General features: G+C 41.2%; 1 protein-coding gene across 6 annotated transcripts in view; it reads left to right on the top strand.

The window, feature by feature from the left end:
- Positions 1-14,332, top strand: part of LOC101673194 (LRP2 binding protein) — a 40,800-nt gene that overhangs the window by 200 nt on the left and 26,268 nt on the right. For 2 of the 6 annotated variants that reach the window (XR_199819.3, XM_004757748.3), the window contains exon 2: positions 12,208-12,293. The exons of 2 other annotated variants lie outside the window; for them this stretch is intronic. Coding sequence is in view for 1 of the 4 variants with exons in the window: in XM_004757748.3 (XP_004757805.1) it covers positions 12,279-12,293 (15 nt within the window). In the remaining 3 variants the exon portion in view is untranslated. Of the gene's footprint in view, positions 1-12,205; positions 12,294-12,989; positions 13,773-14,332 lie in introns of those variants that run through there. 2 more of the 6 variants (XM_004757751.3, XM_004757749.3) reach the window with 2 other exon arrangements.

The raw sequence follows: 14,332 nt of genomic DNA, 5'->3' as shown, positions 1-14,332 counted from the left end.
GCCCCAGCCCCGGCCGCGCCCCAGGAGCCTCACCCCAGCTGCGGGGCGTTTCTCCTCCCTGCGGGAGCAGCACGTACACAAACACAGCCACGTGCCACCTCCGGGCGGGCTGGCGCGGAAGTCGCGGGTTCGCCCGCCGATTGGCCAGCCGGGAGGCGCCAGCTCCGCCCACCCCGGGGCGGGGCTCTAAGTAGCGCCCGCGGAGCCTCAGTGCGCTTGCGCCGCCGGGAATGCAGGGCGGCGGGACTCCAGCGGCAGCCATGAGGCTTGCTGCGTTTGGCACGTCTCACACTAGCGTGCCCAGCCCTTTGGTCCCTGTGGAGAAGCGGGAGTCGCGGGCGAAGGTTCTCGTTTCTGCGAGCACGCACGTAACCAGGAAACGAGAGAATTCTGGCAACCATCTCTGGAAGCCGCTGTGCATGGTGCTGGCGCCGTGTCCTCCGCCCTCCAGCTCCGGAGGAAGGATGAGAGTTCCTTTGGCTTCACGTTCAAAATCTCACCCGCGCCCCCCAGCTCTCCTCTGTCACCGACGCCCTGGACCTTTAGGGAGGAGGGCGGGAGCTGCGGCGGCGGAGGGGCGGCTGAGGGAACTGAGGTGATGGCTTTTACCACAGGGACTGCTTTGACACCCCTCCCCAACCTAAACGATTTCTCAAACCCGGCCCTTTCGGTGACACCACGCCCATCCTGGGAAATCCGGTAAAAACCCGCCAACCATTGTCCTGGGTCCCCTCTTGGGGACAGGTTGAAGCACCCCTGGGCTCGTCGCCTGGGGAAGGGTTGAGAGCCCCGGCTGTTAACCTTGAGCTTGCGTCAAGGACGAGGACGCTAAGCCCGAACCCTCACTGTGGCGACGGGGGAGGGTGTTCAAGGAAAGTCGGAGGGACGCAGGCCAAGGACGTTTGTGACCCAAAAGGCTCTTCCCCGGCGGGGCCGCGGGGCCCTCGCTTACGGCCAGGAGGGGAAAGCGGGGAAGGGGGCCGCGGCTGGCGGGGGGCCGGGGGGCGCGGGTTCCTTCCGTTCCGCTGGAGGCCTTCCGGTCCGGGCCACTGGAGCCGCCGACTTCCGGCCTTCGGGGCGTAGCGGTCCCCACGTCCGTCGTCTCTTGACCGTCGTGACCTGAATGCGCTTTTCGGATCAGTCTTGCCGGAAACTAAAGCTGCAGCCTTATATTCCTATTCCTTTTCCTTAACATCCTCGGGGATTCCCTTCTTCCTGCTGATACCTTTGAGAGCAAACGGATGAGGAAACTTGATTCTTACGCTCTTGGTGCTCGAGCTCTGTGAGCGGCCTTTGAGTTCTCATTTTGGTGGCAGGATCTTGTTTATTTTGTAATAAGAGCCACAAAATAATTTTACGATAATTTATTATACACTGACCCAAAGGGTAGTTTTCCATATTCATGTGTATACCTGAACATAAGTGTGTGTGTGTGTGTGTGTGTATTTATGTTCAAACACATAGAATCGTGCTTGTGTTCTATAGTTTTTATATTGAAACTATTCAAAATACCTTTTTTTATGATATTTGAAGAATGTCAGAGATCTGTGAGAACACGTGATCACTGCCAATTTCCCTTTTCTCGTGTTTATCAGTTACGTGAGGACTGTTTTTTAAAGCAAATAATTAAGCTTCAGGTTCACACAGATGAAAATGAATGTCAGAATTCATTTCCAGGAATTTTTAAATGATACGCGGGATTATCAGAGAACTTCATAGCCTTCTAACCAGAAATTGCAGTTAACATGTGCAATGGCATATCGGTGTGATGAATATGCCTCCATATTATATCCTTTTTATTTAAAACAAGAGTCTATTCAGCAAGTGTTAAGTCTGGTAATTAGTGTTAACTTCTTGTTACATACCTGAGTTTGACAAGGAAAAGGAATTTTGTGAATAGTTGTTAAAGCTTTTCTCCTTTTAATCACTTCCTGAAAGACCCCCCCCCCCCCGTCGTTAACTAATCAACTGCTCTTTTGTTGTGTAAGAGCACCCCTCCTCCTCCCCTTGCACTGTAAAGACCCTTCCCCCAGGGTTGAATTCAATGTAACTGCTCTTTTGCCTTTCTGTAACCGCTTGGCTTTTAGGGCATGACACTTGACTCCTGTTTGAACAAGATACCCTCTCCTAATAGCCGGGGCATGGTCACGTAGGCAAGGGGGCTGCATGGTCATGTAGGTCACGTAGACAGGGGGCTGCATAGTCAGGTAGGCAGGATGTCTTTCTGCTGAGTAATAAGGTCAAACTTCCCCTCTTTGTTCCCCTTCCCGCCTTTCTCTTCGCGCGAGGGGGTCTTCCAAAGCCAATCCGCTAACACCAAGTATGCCTTTTTTCAAATGTTCAAATTGTCAGCCAATCGGCCCCGTCCCATCCGGGACTTGTATGTACCCCAGCCAGGTGTGCTCAGCTAGCAGGAGCTGCTGACCACCCGCAGGCGCGCGCTGACCACCCGCAGGCGCCTGCGTAACATTAAAGAACCTCTTGCTGTTTGCATCCTGTGGCAGTGTTGAATTCTTGGGTAAGGGGATCCGCGGGTCTTTCATTCCTACCTGTCCATCGCTCAACAATGTTTCAGAAAAATTGTCTCAGTTAAGTATCTGGTTTACTGTTAGTAATGGACCTAAAAGCTTTCTAAAAATGAATAAAGCTTGTGGAGCACCAAAATACACAGAAGAAATACATTTGGGGAAGAAATACTATCTTACCAGCAAGCAGCTGGAGTTACTACCGAACACAGAGCAAACGGGGTCAGTTTTCTAAAGAGAAAAATGATCTAAGATACATATTCAACAGGCCCTCTTCCAAGCAATGTTAATTCTATTTATGTTAAATTTGCTGGTAGATGTGTTTCCAGAAAGAGGATGCCATTTAGAGTGAGTGTTTTACAAAAAAAGTTGGATGATGACCAAATGACCAAATGAATGAATGAAAGATGTGTGGACTGAGGAAGGGTGAGTAGGAGGAGTTTGCCAGGTAGCCCATGAAGCAAAGAGTATTTCTAGGGAGTATGAAGTATCTTCCAATGTTAAGAGAACTATATGCAATTCAGTCTAGTTGCAGAATATGGTACAGAGCAGTGATGTAAAATAAAGATTTACAAATAAGAAATTAAATGACCACTAATGTCTATTCCAATTTTTAAAATAAATTGACATTGAGCACTTGCTATGCCCCAAGATTAATACAGATAGGTATTATCTGCTCCATTTTACAGGAAAGGAAATTGACGCTTAGGGAGATTCAATAACTTATCTAAGGTGCTATCATTATGAAGGGATAGAGCTGGCACTCAGATCACTTGATTCCACAGACCACATTCTTATATCTAAATTTTAAAGAATTTTGGTCATCATTGGTAGATTTGAAGTTACTAAGAGTAACATCTTTTTTTTTTTTTTTTTAAGATTTTATTCATATATTTGACAGAGCACAAGCAGGCAGAGCAGCAGTCAGAAGGAGAGGGAGAAACAGTCTCCCAGCTGAGTAGAAAGCCCTACATGGGGCTTTATGCCCAGGGTCCTGGGATCATGACCTGAGGTGAAGAGAGCTGCTTAACTGTCTGAGCCACCCAGGCACCCCTAAGATTGACTTCTTAAAACCAAAAGAAAGTCATTAGAGAATATTATTACAATCCATAGAAAAACAACTCTTTCATTTAGTGAAACATATAGTAAAGTTGAATCACTAAGCTGTAAACCTGAAACTAATATAACATCAACTATATTCAAATAAGATTTTAAGTATTTGCCAAAAACAAATAAAAAAAACAGTAGAGGAAATTAGGGCAATTCTGTGTACTATTTTTGCAGTTTTCTGTAAATCCCAGATTATTCTAAAATATAAAATTTATTTTTAAAAAGAGGACTTGAGTCAACTTAAAATTAAACCATTATGTATTCTTTTTCTTTCTGTAGACCATGGCTATTAAAGCTTTTGTGTATACAAATATTTATTTTCACTTTTAAGTAACTCTCTTTCCAAATACAGTAATGATAGATGATACCTAAAACCTTATGAAGCTAGTTTTAATCAAAAGCACACAAAAAAATCCATAAAGTCTTCAAAACCAAACAGTACTTGTTTTTTGTTCTGATTGACCAATACACTTCAGTTCCCCTGCAAAACACACTGCATATTGCCTTGATCACTGTGAGATCTTATCAGGCTGTTTCTAGAATGCCCAGTTACTTGGGCTCACATCACTTTGAATTTTTTCCACATTTAAAAAGATCATTTTTAACATCTAATATAATTAAATATTACATAACTGGTGAAATAGGAACAATGAGAGCTGTGATTTTTAAGAAAACTAAACTCAATGCTTTCAAAATCCGGTCTCTAAGAAGAATGTTCTCCAAGTAGGTGAGGATAAGTCAACCATAAAAGATGAGAAATAGCTCTACATTCAGACTGTTTCATGGACATTTTTAAACTCATACTCCAAAGGAGCATAAAATGGAATTCATATGCCTATGGTTAATGAAAAAAATACAACTCTAAACTCTCAACATTCAACCTCTGTTAAAGAAATTGCTTCTGACCCTAGATGAGAAGATTCCAAAGTGACATATATTTACATGTTATAATTTAAAATGCATATGGTGTGATCATATATTCTTTATTAATTCCTCTATCTATTCTTATTTAACTGACCAAACACAATAAATGCTGGCAGTAAAAATATTTATTGAGCAATGTATTTCTTTCATTTAAGCAATATAAAGAGAGTAGCTGAATAGAGTGCATTATATTTTTTCAAATTTTTATTTAAATAAAAATTGATTTTAAAATTTTATTTAAATTTTATTTAAATCCATTCAGCTAACATGTAGTTTAGTATTGGTTTCAGAAGTAGAATTTAGTGATTCATCACTTACATATAACACCCAGTGCTCATCGTAGCAAGTGGCCTCATTCACCTTTGGATGTTGAGTGACTCCCCTCAGGAAAGACTCTGGTAACCATAACTGGCCAAAAACGGTTTCCACAACAGCAGGAACAAGACAGGTCAGGCATGTGAATCTCACGTAACTACCAAGATTTTTAACAAATCAGTCTTTCCTCAATTGGCTTATTTGCTCACAGAAAACATGGTAAATTGGGAGAAAAAAAAAGCTATGCGGCTCTTCCACCCAGTGCTTATCTGGTAGTAAAAGACGTCCTGCCTTTTCCTACACTTCTTTTCCCCCTCATTTCAGGGCATAAAAAGGAAGGGCATGAAAAAAAGAAAAGCACTTTTGTTTTAAATAAACAATTAGACCTAACTGGAAGAGGGGGGTGAATAAAAAAACAGAAGGCCACTGCCTGACTCAATATTGTCTTGGGAGATCTCTGTAATGTTCATAATATTCTTTTCTAAGTTTCCATGTATGTGTACAGTTAATATATGAACACTACTATTCTTTTAATGACTATTAGGCAACAGTAATGAAAGGAACAATAACAATAAACCCAGGCCTTTGCACATTTGCCAAGGACACTTATTTAACTCTATTTTTATGGGCACCAATAACGTTGTTTATCTACTATGATAGGAATTTCAGTGTTATACATGGATTTTAAAAGAACTTTAAATAAGTGTGTGCCTTTCTGCAGCAGTAAATAATGCAGGGTCCTGCATTCACTCTCAATTTCACCAGGGACTGCAGCGCTTAGCCACCCTCCTTTGTGGCAGTTTTTCATCTAAGACTTCATCTCTTCCTCACCATCCTGAGCCCAGCAACAATTTCACAAGCCCTTCTCTGACTTTGTCCCTCATTCTCTAATTGTATCCTTCAGTTTGTTGGGGTCCAGTCTGTGAATTATCAGAGATGGGGGATACCTCCAGCATGGCTGAGGCTCACATTTATTCTCTGTAGCCCCAATAGCCTGATTCCTCTCCTAAGCGCCTGACACCAGATCTCCTGACACTTTACTGACCATATTGGGTGGTAAATTTTCTCCACTTATCAATATTAGCCACTTAACATGCTCTTTACATTTTTTTTTATCATATAAAGAAGATGAGGAAAATCTAGTCCCTGATGTTCTTTACCATTTCTGAAGCCAAGTTCCTAATGAAACCATTTTTTGCTTGATGAGGTATGTACATAATGGCAGATACCCTCTATTTCAGAATATAAAGGCCACCTTCACCTAAACAAAATTAAAATAATTTTTAATATTTTAGTTGCATTGTTAAAATAGTTGCAAAATTGATCTGAGAATTACCTACTTTACCTGTTACTGACAATATACAAATAGAAGTTGTAAATAGAAACTACTTTCCATATACCAATGGAAGTTTCCATTCTGAATTTAATACATTTGATTTACCACTTAAAGTAGAAATTCAATTCTATCTCTAAAAAGTTTTTACCTTTCAAAATAGATTGTTCAGAAAACAAAATTTAAAGGCTGAAGTTGCCTGTAGAAGTGTTAATACATGGGTGCCTGGGTGGCTCAGTGGGTTAAGCCTCTGCCTTCAGCTCAGATCATGATCCCAAGCTCCTGGGATCTAGCCCTGCATCAGGCTCTCTGCTCAGCAGGGAGCCTGCCTCCCCCCCACTCTCTGCCTGCCTCCCTGCCTGCTGATCTCTGTCTGTCAAATAAATAAAATCTTAAAAAAATAAAAAAGTTAATACATGTACTTCAAAACAAAACTACTTAGTTATAAAAGTATAACAAAAGCTGGAGGAATAATAGTCATCTAAACAAATGGTACTGGGACAAATGGATATCTAGATGTAAAAGACTTACTTTGAACCCCTTCCTCCCATTGTATACCAAAATAACTCAAAATGGAGAGCAAAAGCCTATAGCTGAAACAATAAAACGTTTAGAAGGAGATAAAGGGGTAAATCTTTGTGATCTTGATATAGGCGATGGTTTTCTTACCTTAGATACGATACCTAACCCACAAACAAGAAAAAAAAAAAATTGGACTTCAATTTGTGTAATTCAATAGCTAAATAAATAAATAAATAACCCAATTTAAAAATGGGCAAAGGAAGATTAAGAGTACAACTTATGAAGAATACTGAGTAATGTATAGAATTGTTAAATCACTGTATTACACCCAAAACTAATAAAACACTATACATTAGCTATACTGGAATTAAAATTTTAAAAAATAATAAATAAATACAAACGGGCAAAGGACCTGAATAGACATTTCTCAAAAGAAGACATACATATGCCAAAAGGTATACAAAAAGGTACTCTGCATCACTCATCATCAAAGAAAGACAAATCGAAACCGCAATGAGAAAACCTCATATCCATTAGAAGAGACTTTTTAAAAATTATTAACATATAACGTATTATTTGTTTCAGGGGTATGTGTCTGTGATTCATCCGTCTGACACAGCACTTACCATAGCACATACCCTCCCTAATGTCCATCACACAGCCACCCCATGACCCACCCCTCTCCGATCTAGCAACCCTCAGTTTGTTTCCTGAGATTAAGAATAACTTTTATCATAAAAACAAGACAACAAGCGTTGGTGAGGATGTGGAAAAAAAGAGAACCCTGCTGCACTATTGGTGGGCATGTAAATTTCCACTCTGGAAAACAGTATGGAGGTTCCTCAGAAAATTAAAACTAGAACTACCAAATAATCCAGCAAACCTACTTTTGAATGTTTTGAAATGAAATTAGAATCTCAAAGTAAGATTTGCACTTCCATGTTCACTACAGCGTTATTTACAAAAGCCAAGACATTTAGTCCATTGACAGATGGATAAAGAAAATGTGGTATTTACATGTAGTGGAATATCATTCAGTCTTTCAAAAGGAAGAAATCCTGCCAATTTTGCTACACAGGTGAACGTGGAGGACATTATGCTAAGTGGAATAAGCCAGACACAGGACAAATACAGCACGACTCCACTTACATAAGGGATCTAAACTAGTTAAATTCACAGAAGCAGAAAGTAGAATGGCAGTTACCAGGGGCTGGGGTGGGAATAATGGCAGGGTATTAGGCAGAGGTACAAACTTTCAGCTGTACAAGATGAACAAGTCCTGAGTTGAAGGTTGTCTCAGATTTGTTGGAGTCAAGACTACTAAAAGCTTTTAACCAGGAGTTCTGATAAATTGCCCTAACTGAATAGGTGATTTCAACAGAAAACTTAAATGAACCAAGAATCTTACCATAGATTACCTAAACCACCAGAGATCCAAAACAAGCACTTAATTTTAAAAAGTAATTGGTGCACAAGCACTTGGAAACTATTTGGCAATTAAGCTGAACATGCATACCCATTGACCTAGCAATTATTACTCCTATGTTTATACCCAAGAGAAATGCATACAGATGGCTACGGGGTTAAAAAAAAAAAAAAAAAAAAAGGCTGAAGAATGTTCGTAAAAAGAACTGTTCTCAGAAGTCCAAAATAGAAGCTACCCAAATGTCCATCAAGTGCAAGAGATAGATTATGGTATATTCACACACTGTAATATACTATACAGCAACAAGAAGGAGAAAGCTACAACTAACACTACAAAATGGATGAATCCCCTGTGTTGAACAATAGAAGCCAGGCACAAAATAATATACAGTGAATGATTCCCTTTATATGGTATACAAAGCATGCAAAAATCACTTACGCAATATTGTATTTACATGGAGGTTTATGTAGTAACTAGAAGGCAGTACGAGAGAGGCTTCTGGGGTGCTGGTAATTTTCTCTTTCTTGATCTGTGTGAAAATTCATCAAGCTGGAAACTCACATATACATTTCTGTATTTATGTTACACTTCAATAAAAAAATTTTAAATATCTAATATTAAGATTTTAAATATTAGCAGCAGACCAGATGTGGCTAAAGAAAGGATTAATGGAATGGGAAAGAGTGCTGAAGAGATTACTTAGAATGTGGCAAAAAGAGATAAACAGATGGCAAATGTGAAAAACAGAATAAGAGATATGGGAGGAAGGTCTAAGTAGAATGCCAGAAAGAGAAGAAGGATAGAATGGGGCAGAAGCCATATTTGAAGAATGTAGTGGGTGTTCTCCAAAAAGATATATCAAAGTCCTATAAAACCTGATTCCTGTGAATGAAACCTTATTTGAAAAAAAGATCTTTACCAAAAAATCAAGTGAAGTTGAGATCATACTAGATTTGGGTGGGCTCCAATCCAGGGGCTGGTGTCCTTATAAGCAGAGGACAAACAGGGTAGAGGAGATGCATAAAGAAGGCCATGTGAAGACAAAGATCAAGATGGAGTGACAGAGCAGAGCCTACAAGCCTAGGATCCCCAAATATTGCCAGCAACCAGCAGAATCTAGGAAAGAAATCTGGTATGGTTTCTTCCATAGAACCAGAGGGACCATGGCCCTGACAACACCTTGATTTTGGACTTCTATCCTCCAGAACTATGAAAGACTAAATTTTTCTTGTCTTGAGCCACAAAGTTTGTGCTAATTTGTTACAGGAGCTTTAGGAACCTGAAACTAACATAAATACATTATGTCTGAGAATTATTCAAAGACACCAACCCTACGACTCAGAAGTTCAATATTCTCAAGGCAAATTAAATAACTAGTCAGTTCCATAAATCCAACAACAGGTATTAAAAGAAAAAAAAAGAAACATGAATAAAGCAAATGGATTGAAAGTACAGAATCATTCTAATTCAACAGTGATTAAAATAAATGTAAAAGAACTAAATGTACCGGTAATAATCAAAGGTTATTGGCCTGGTTATAAAAAAAGAATCAACAAATCTAAAGAAGCCTACTTATAAGAGACCCGCCTGACATCTGTAGGACTACAACTCAACAAGACAAATGTCACAAAAGCAGATACTAGCAGAAGAGAAAACACAAATAGCTAGGAAACGTGAAAAAGTCACTTATGTTTGGGTAGGGGTGCTCAGAGGGGAGGAAGGATGAGGTCTAAATGAGGGGCCTACAGGACACTTAAAGGTAATGGATCTTTTAAACATTAAAATGGCAGGCAATGGATGTTAATCGTATTATTTTACTTCATTCTTTACACATATATCCAAAAGCTATTTTGTATCTATTCAATTTTTTAGATTTTTAATTTAATTTTTAATTTAATTTTTAGATTTTCAATTTTTAAGTTTTTAAAAATTAAATAGAAGTCTTTCGGCATTATCGTTAAGACTTAATGATTTCTCACTTGTAGTACTACAATCTAGTCTGTTCTAAACAGTTGTTGTCTTTTTCCCCTGGCTTTTCACGTTTATCTTTTGTATTTATCTTCATTTGAATTCGAATCCCTGCTAAAACATAACCACAGAGGAGTCCCAGCGTGCCTGAAATACTCATTTGGCTTCAGCTCTGTCCTACAATTCTATCTGGTGACTCTGCTGACAGAGAAGCAGCTAGAACTTCCGTCTCCATCTCTATGGACTCCCCCTACTCTCAGATCATTCTTTGCTTCCCGTCATCCAGCATTTTAATAAGGTTATTCATCATTAGGCTAATTTTAGTCCTCTTACCAATGATTATTATTTTATCAAAATATTCATATACTATACTGTACATACTATCCACAGTATACTGTGTCTAAAAGTTTATTGGAAGCAAAGTTATCCTTTATTTTGACGACTTTAGAAAAATAGGAATAGGGCGCCTGGGTGGCTCAATGGGTTAAAGCCTCTGCCTTTGGCTCAGGTCATGATCTCAGGGTCCTGGGATCGAGTTCCGCATTGGGCTCTCTGCTCAACAGGGAGCCTGTTTCCTTCTCTCTCTCTCTCTGCCTACTTCTGATCTCTCTCTGTGTCAAATAAATAAAACCTTTAAAAAAAAAGAAAGAAAAGAAAAATGGGAATAAAATACCTCTTCCTCCATATATCTCTATTGTTAGGTCAGTTTCCCTAGAAGCAGAGTCTGACCCAGGGATTTTTATTCAAGTGCTAGGCTGGGCTGGGCGAGGGGGCGGTGGGGGTTGGGGGGAGGGTGGTAACTCTCAGGGAAGAGGGAGTAAAAGAAGCACAATCTGGTGGCAAGGAGGGAATGCTAAATAGGAATGTGGGCTCAGATGGCAACTTCATTTTGATCTTCATTCTGATCTCACAGAGAACATATCATATTTCTGAGTTCATCTCACCTTGAGGCAAAGGCATACCAAGAATTGTGCAGGCCTGAGGTTTTAGTCTACTTATAACTCACAAGCAACATGTTGCATGGATCTTGGCAGAACACACAACAGTCCTGGGTCAGAGATAAATGACTTTCTCACTCATAGTAAAAGCATTAGCTAGAGTTGTCCGCGTGCTGCTGAAACTGGTTCCCTATGACCCCTAATTCCCACAGAGGTCATACAAAGGACCGGTGATAGATGCATGTATCCAGTAGGCTGTATTATAAGAGAACAGAACTAAGCAATGGAGGAGGGGGGAGGATTTAGTACTTCTCAGAGAAACAAGCCTGTTCTTTATCTGTGGGGAGTTACTACCCTATCCCTCAAGGGTACTCACTGCAAACACAACCCTGAGAAATGGCCCATGTGGAAAGAAGTCATGGCCTGTGTTCTTGACATACGCAGCAAGGATGTGCCAGAATGCTCAAGACTCGTGTCAGATTGTGTCTCTCCGTAGGAACTGGCCTTCCAAGTGCTCGTGCGAGGGATCAGTCTCTGAGAAGGAGGGAGCGAAGTGTCCAGGACTGAGGGGACTCATATTTGGCAGGGGGACAGAGGAAGAAGGAAGGGCACCATCAGCATCTACTACACCAACACTTCCCTTTAAGACTGTGGATTTCTTTCAGATTCTATATCATCATTTAATGTCTACAATTTTTATTAGAAAATTCTTTAAACTCACAGCATGCTCTGCAAACAGTTGTCGAGTTTCAAATGATGATTTTATGTCTAACCCCAAGATTTGACAGAAATAAACCCAGACTTTCCTTTTTAAAATCTTCTTAGATCTCATTTTCTAAAATTATGAAGTACTAAATTTTGATGTATTCTCTTACAGAAGTCGTGGCACTTAGAAAGATCAGCAGTTTGGGGAGAATAGTATAGAATAATGATGAGGTGCAGGGGTGCTGGGGTGTCCCTGTTGTCCCACGTCCAAGCCCTAGGACCCTAGGGAAGTTACTTAACTCCCTCCGTGTTCTCATATGTTAAAAGGGCCTCATAATAGCTCCTATCTCATAAAGTTTTGTAGGAGTTACTGCCTGTGAAGCACTTAGAACAAACCTGGCATTTAAGAGAGCTCAATCAGTCTTTGCTTGTGTTTTCTAGACCCCCTGCAACGCTTCTTTTAAGCCACAACAACAAAAACCCTGTGCAGTATTGTAACCGCAGAGAGCAACATGAGTTCAAGGAAGGTAGGGAAATGTTTCTTGACTTGCTTTGAAAGACCCGCGGATCCCCTTACCCAAGAATCCAACACTGCCACTGGATGCAATCAGCAAGAGGTTCTTTATTGTTACGCAGGCGCCTGCGGGTGGTCAGCGCGCGCCTGCGGGTGGTCAGCAGCTCCTGCTAGCTGAGCACACCCGGCTGGGGTGGTGCCGGGTTTTTATAGACAGGTACAAACAAGTTTTGGGTGGGGCGCAACTGATTGGTGGACAGTTTGAACTTTTGAAAAAGGCATACTTGGTGTTAGTGGAGTGGATCAGGGGACCCACATGTGAAAGCAGACAAAGCAATCTTACAGAAGCAGAACTGGCCAGTTAGCCCACGCATGCGAAGAGAGCGGCGGGAAGGGGAAGTTAGACCTTACTACTCAGCAGAAAGACATCCTGTCTACGTGACTATGTGGCCCCCTGCCTACATGACCATGCCCCTGCTATTAGGAGAGGGTATCTTGTTCAAACAGGAGTCAAGTGTCATGCCTTAGTAGCCAAGCTGTTACAGAAAGGCAAAAGAGCAGTTACATTGAATTCAACCCTGGGGGAAGGGTCTTTTCACTGCAAGGGGAGGAGGGGTACTCTTACACAACAAAAGAGCAGTTAATTATTTAAAGACTGGGGGGGGGGGTCTTTCAGCTTCATCTCCTATGACCTTCCTGAATATGCCAAGGTTTTTCTGAGCCGTTTTAGATACAATAGCACACAGGATGATGTCTTCAGAAAAAGAAAGACTTCTGTAACCAGTTTCTCAGTAAATTGATAATATCATCCTATTTGAGTCGGTTTTCTTCTACATACTTAACCTATTATTGCTTCACCTCGAAGCTCACTAGAAACTTTCACATTCACTGAAACAAAGGGTTTGGGAATCATATAATCAAAAAATTTTATATATCTAGCAACAGGCATTTGGAAATCCTCTAGCGCAAACTAATAGTTCAAACTACAGATGAGAAAGTTGACCTTTTAAAAGATTAAATGCCTCTTTCAAAATGACAAAGATACTGCAGTGGTCCCTCCCCCGCACCCCAATACTGAATCATCTCCCTTTTCTGCACTTCATTCTTATTAATGAAACAATTTATTGCCCCAAATCCTTTCACATAATAGCATAAATGCCGCTTTCCAATCACATTAAAGGTCTCTTGAGTTCTTTTCCTCACCACCAATCAGGAACCGTTACTGGAAGCTTGTCCCTGATTGGCTGGAGTCAGCTGTAACCCTAGAACACCAAGGAGTAAACAAAAAAAGCATAGCAACAACTGAGTTTGCTGTCTCACTACCCTCAGCCTGGGCCAACCTGGACTCCTTCATCCCCAATGAGGTGGCCTCTACATTTTATATGAAGGCTTTGATTGTCCATTCGACTCTGATCCATCTTATAACATGGCAATCCAATGCAGACGGGAAGATAAAACTGAACAACACAGCTAAAATAAAGTGTGTTCCCAGGTAAAACAGACAAATGCTTTAGTTTGAAATGAATGAGTATCCTGAGCTTCAGTAAGGAGGCAAAGTACCAGTGCACAAGAACTCTGCCTATGGGGGCGCCTGGGTGGCTCAGTGGGTTAAGCCTCTGCCTTCGGCTCAGGTCATGGTCTCAGCGTCCTGGGATCGAGCCCCACATCGGGCTCTCTGCTCAGCGGGGAGCCTGCTTCCTCCTTTCTCTCTGCCTGCCTCTCTGCCTACTCGTGATCTCTCTCTCTCTCTCTCTCTCTGTCAAATAAATAAATAAAATCTTAAAAAAAAAAGAAAAAGAACTCTGCCTATGGGCAGGGTTCTCAGTTCCTGCGAGTGTGGCAGGTGTCGTGATGTCACAAGCCACTGCAGATGTGAACTCACAGCTAGCGAGGACTTGCCAATGGCCCTCCTCTTTCACCCCAAGCTGTGGAAATAGAATGGAGGATGCTTGTGCCTCTGCTAGCTATGGATGGCCCTGGTTTCCTCAGAAAGAATGTGCACATCCCTGAGCTTGTAGTTTGCTGCCCCATCCCTAGGCAAATGTGGGGAGG

This window comes from Mustela putorius, unplaced genomic scaffold (assembly GCF_011764305.1).
Source record: "Mustela putorius furo isolate JIRA1106 unplaced genomic scaffold, ASM1176430v1.1 tig00003932_pilon_pilon_pilon:0A:0A, whole genome shotgun sequence".
Classification (NCBI taxonomy): Eukaryota; Metazoa; Chordata; class Mammalia; order Carnivora; family Mustelidae; genus Mustela; species Mustela putorius.
Note: the sequence above shows the minus strand (reverse complement) of the source record. Positions and strands in the feature narration are given on the sequence as shown.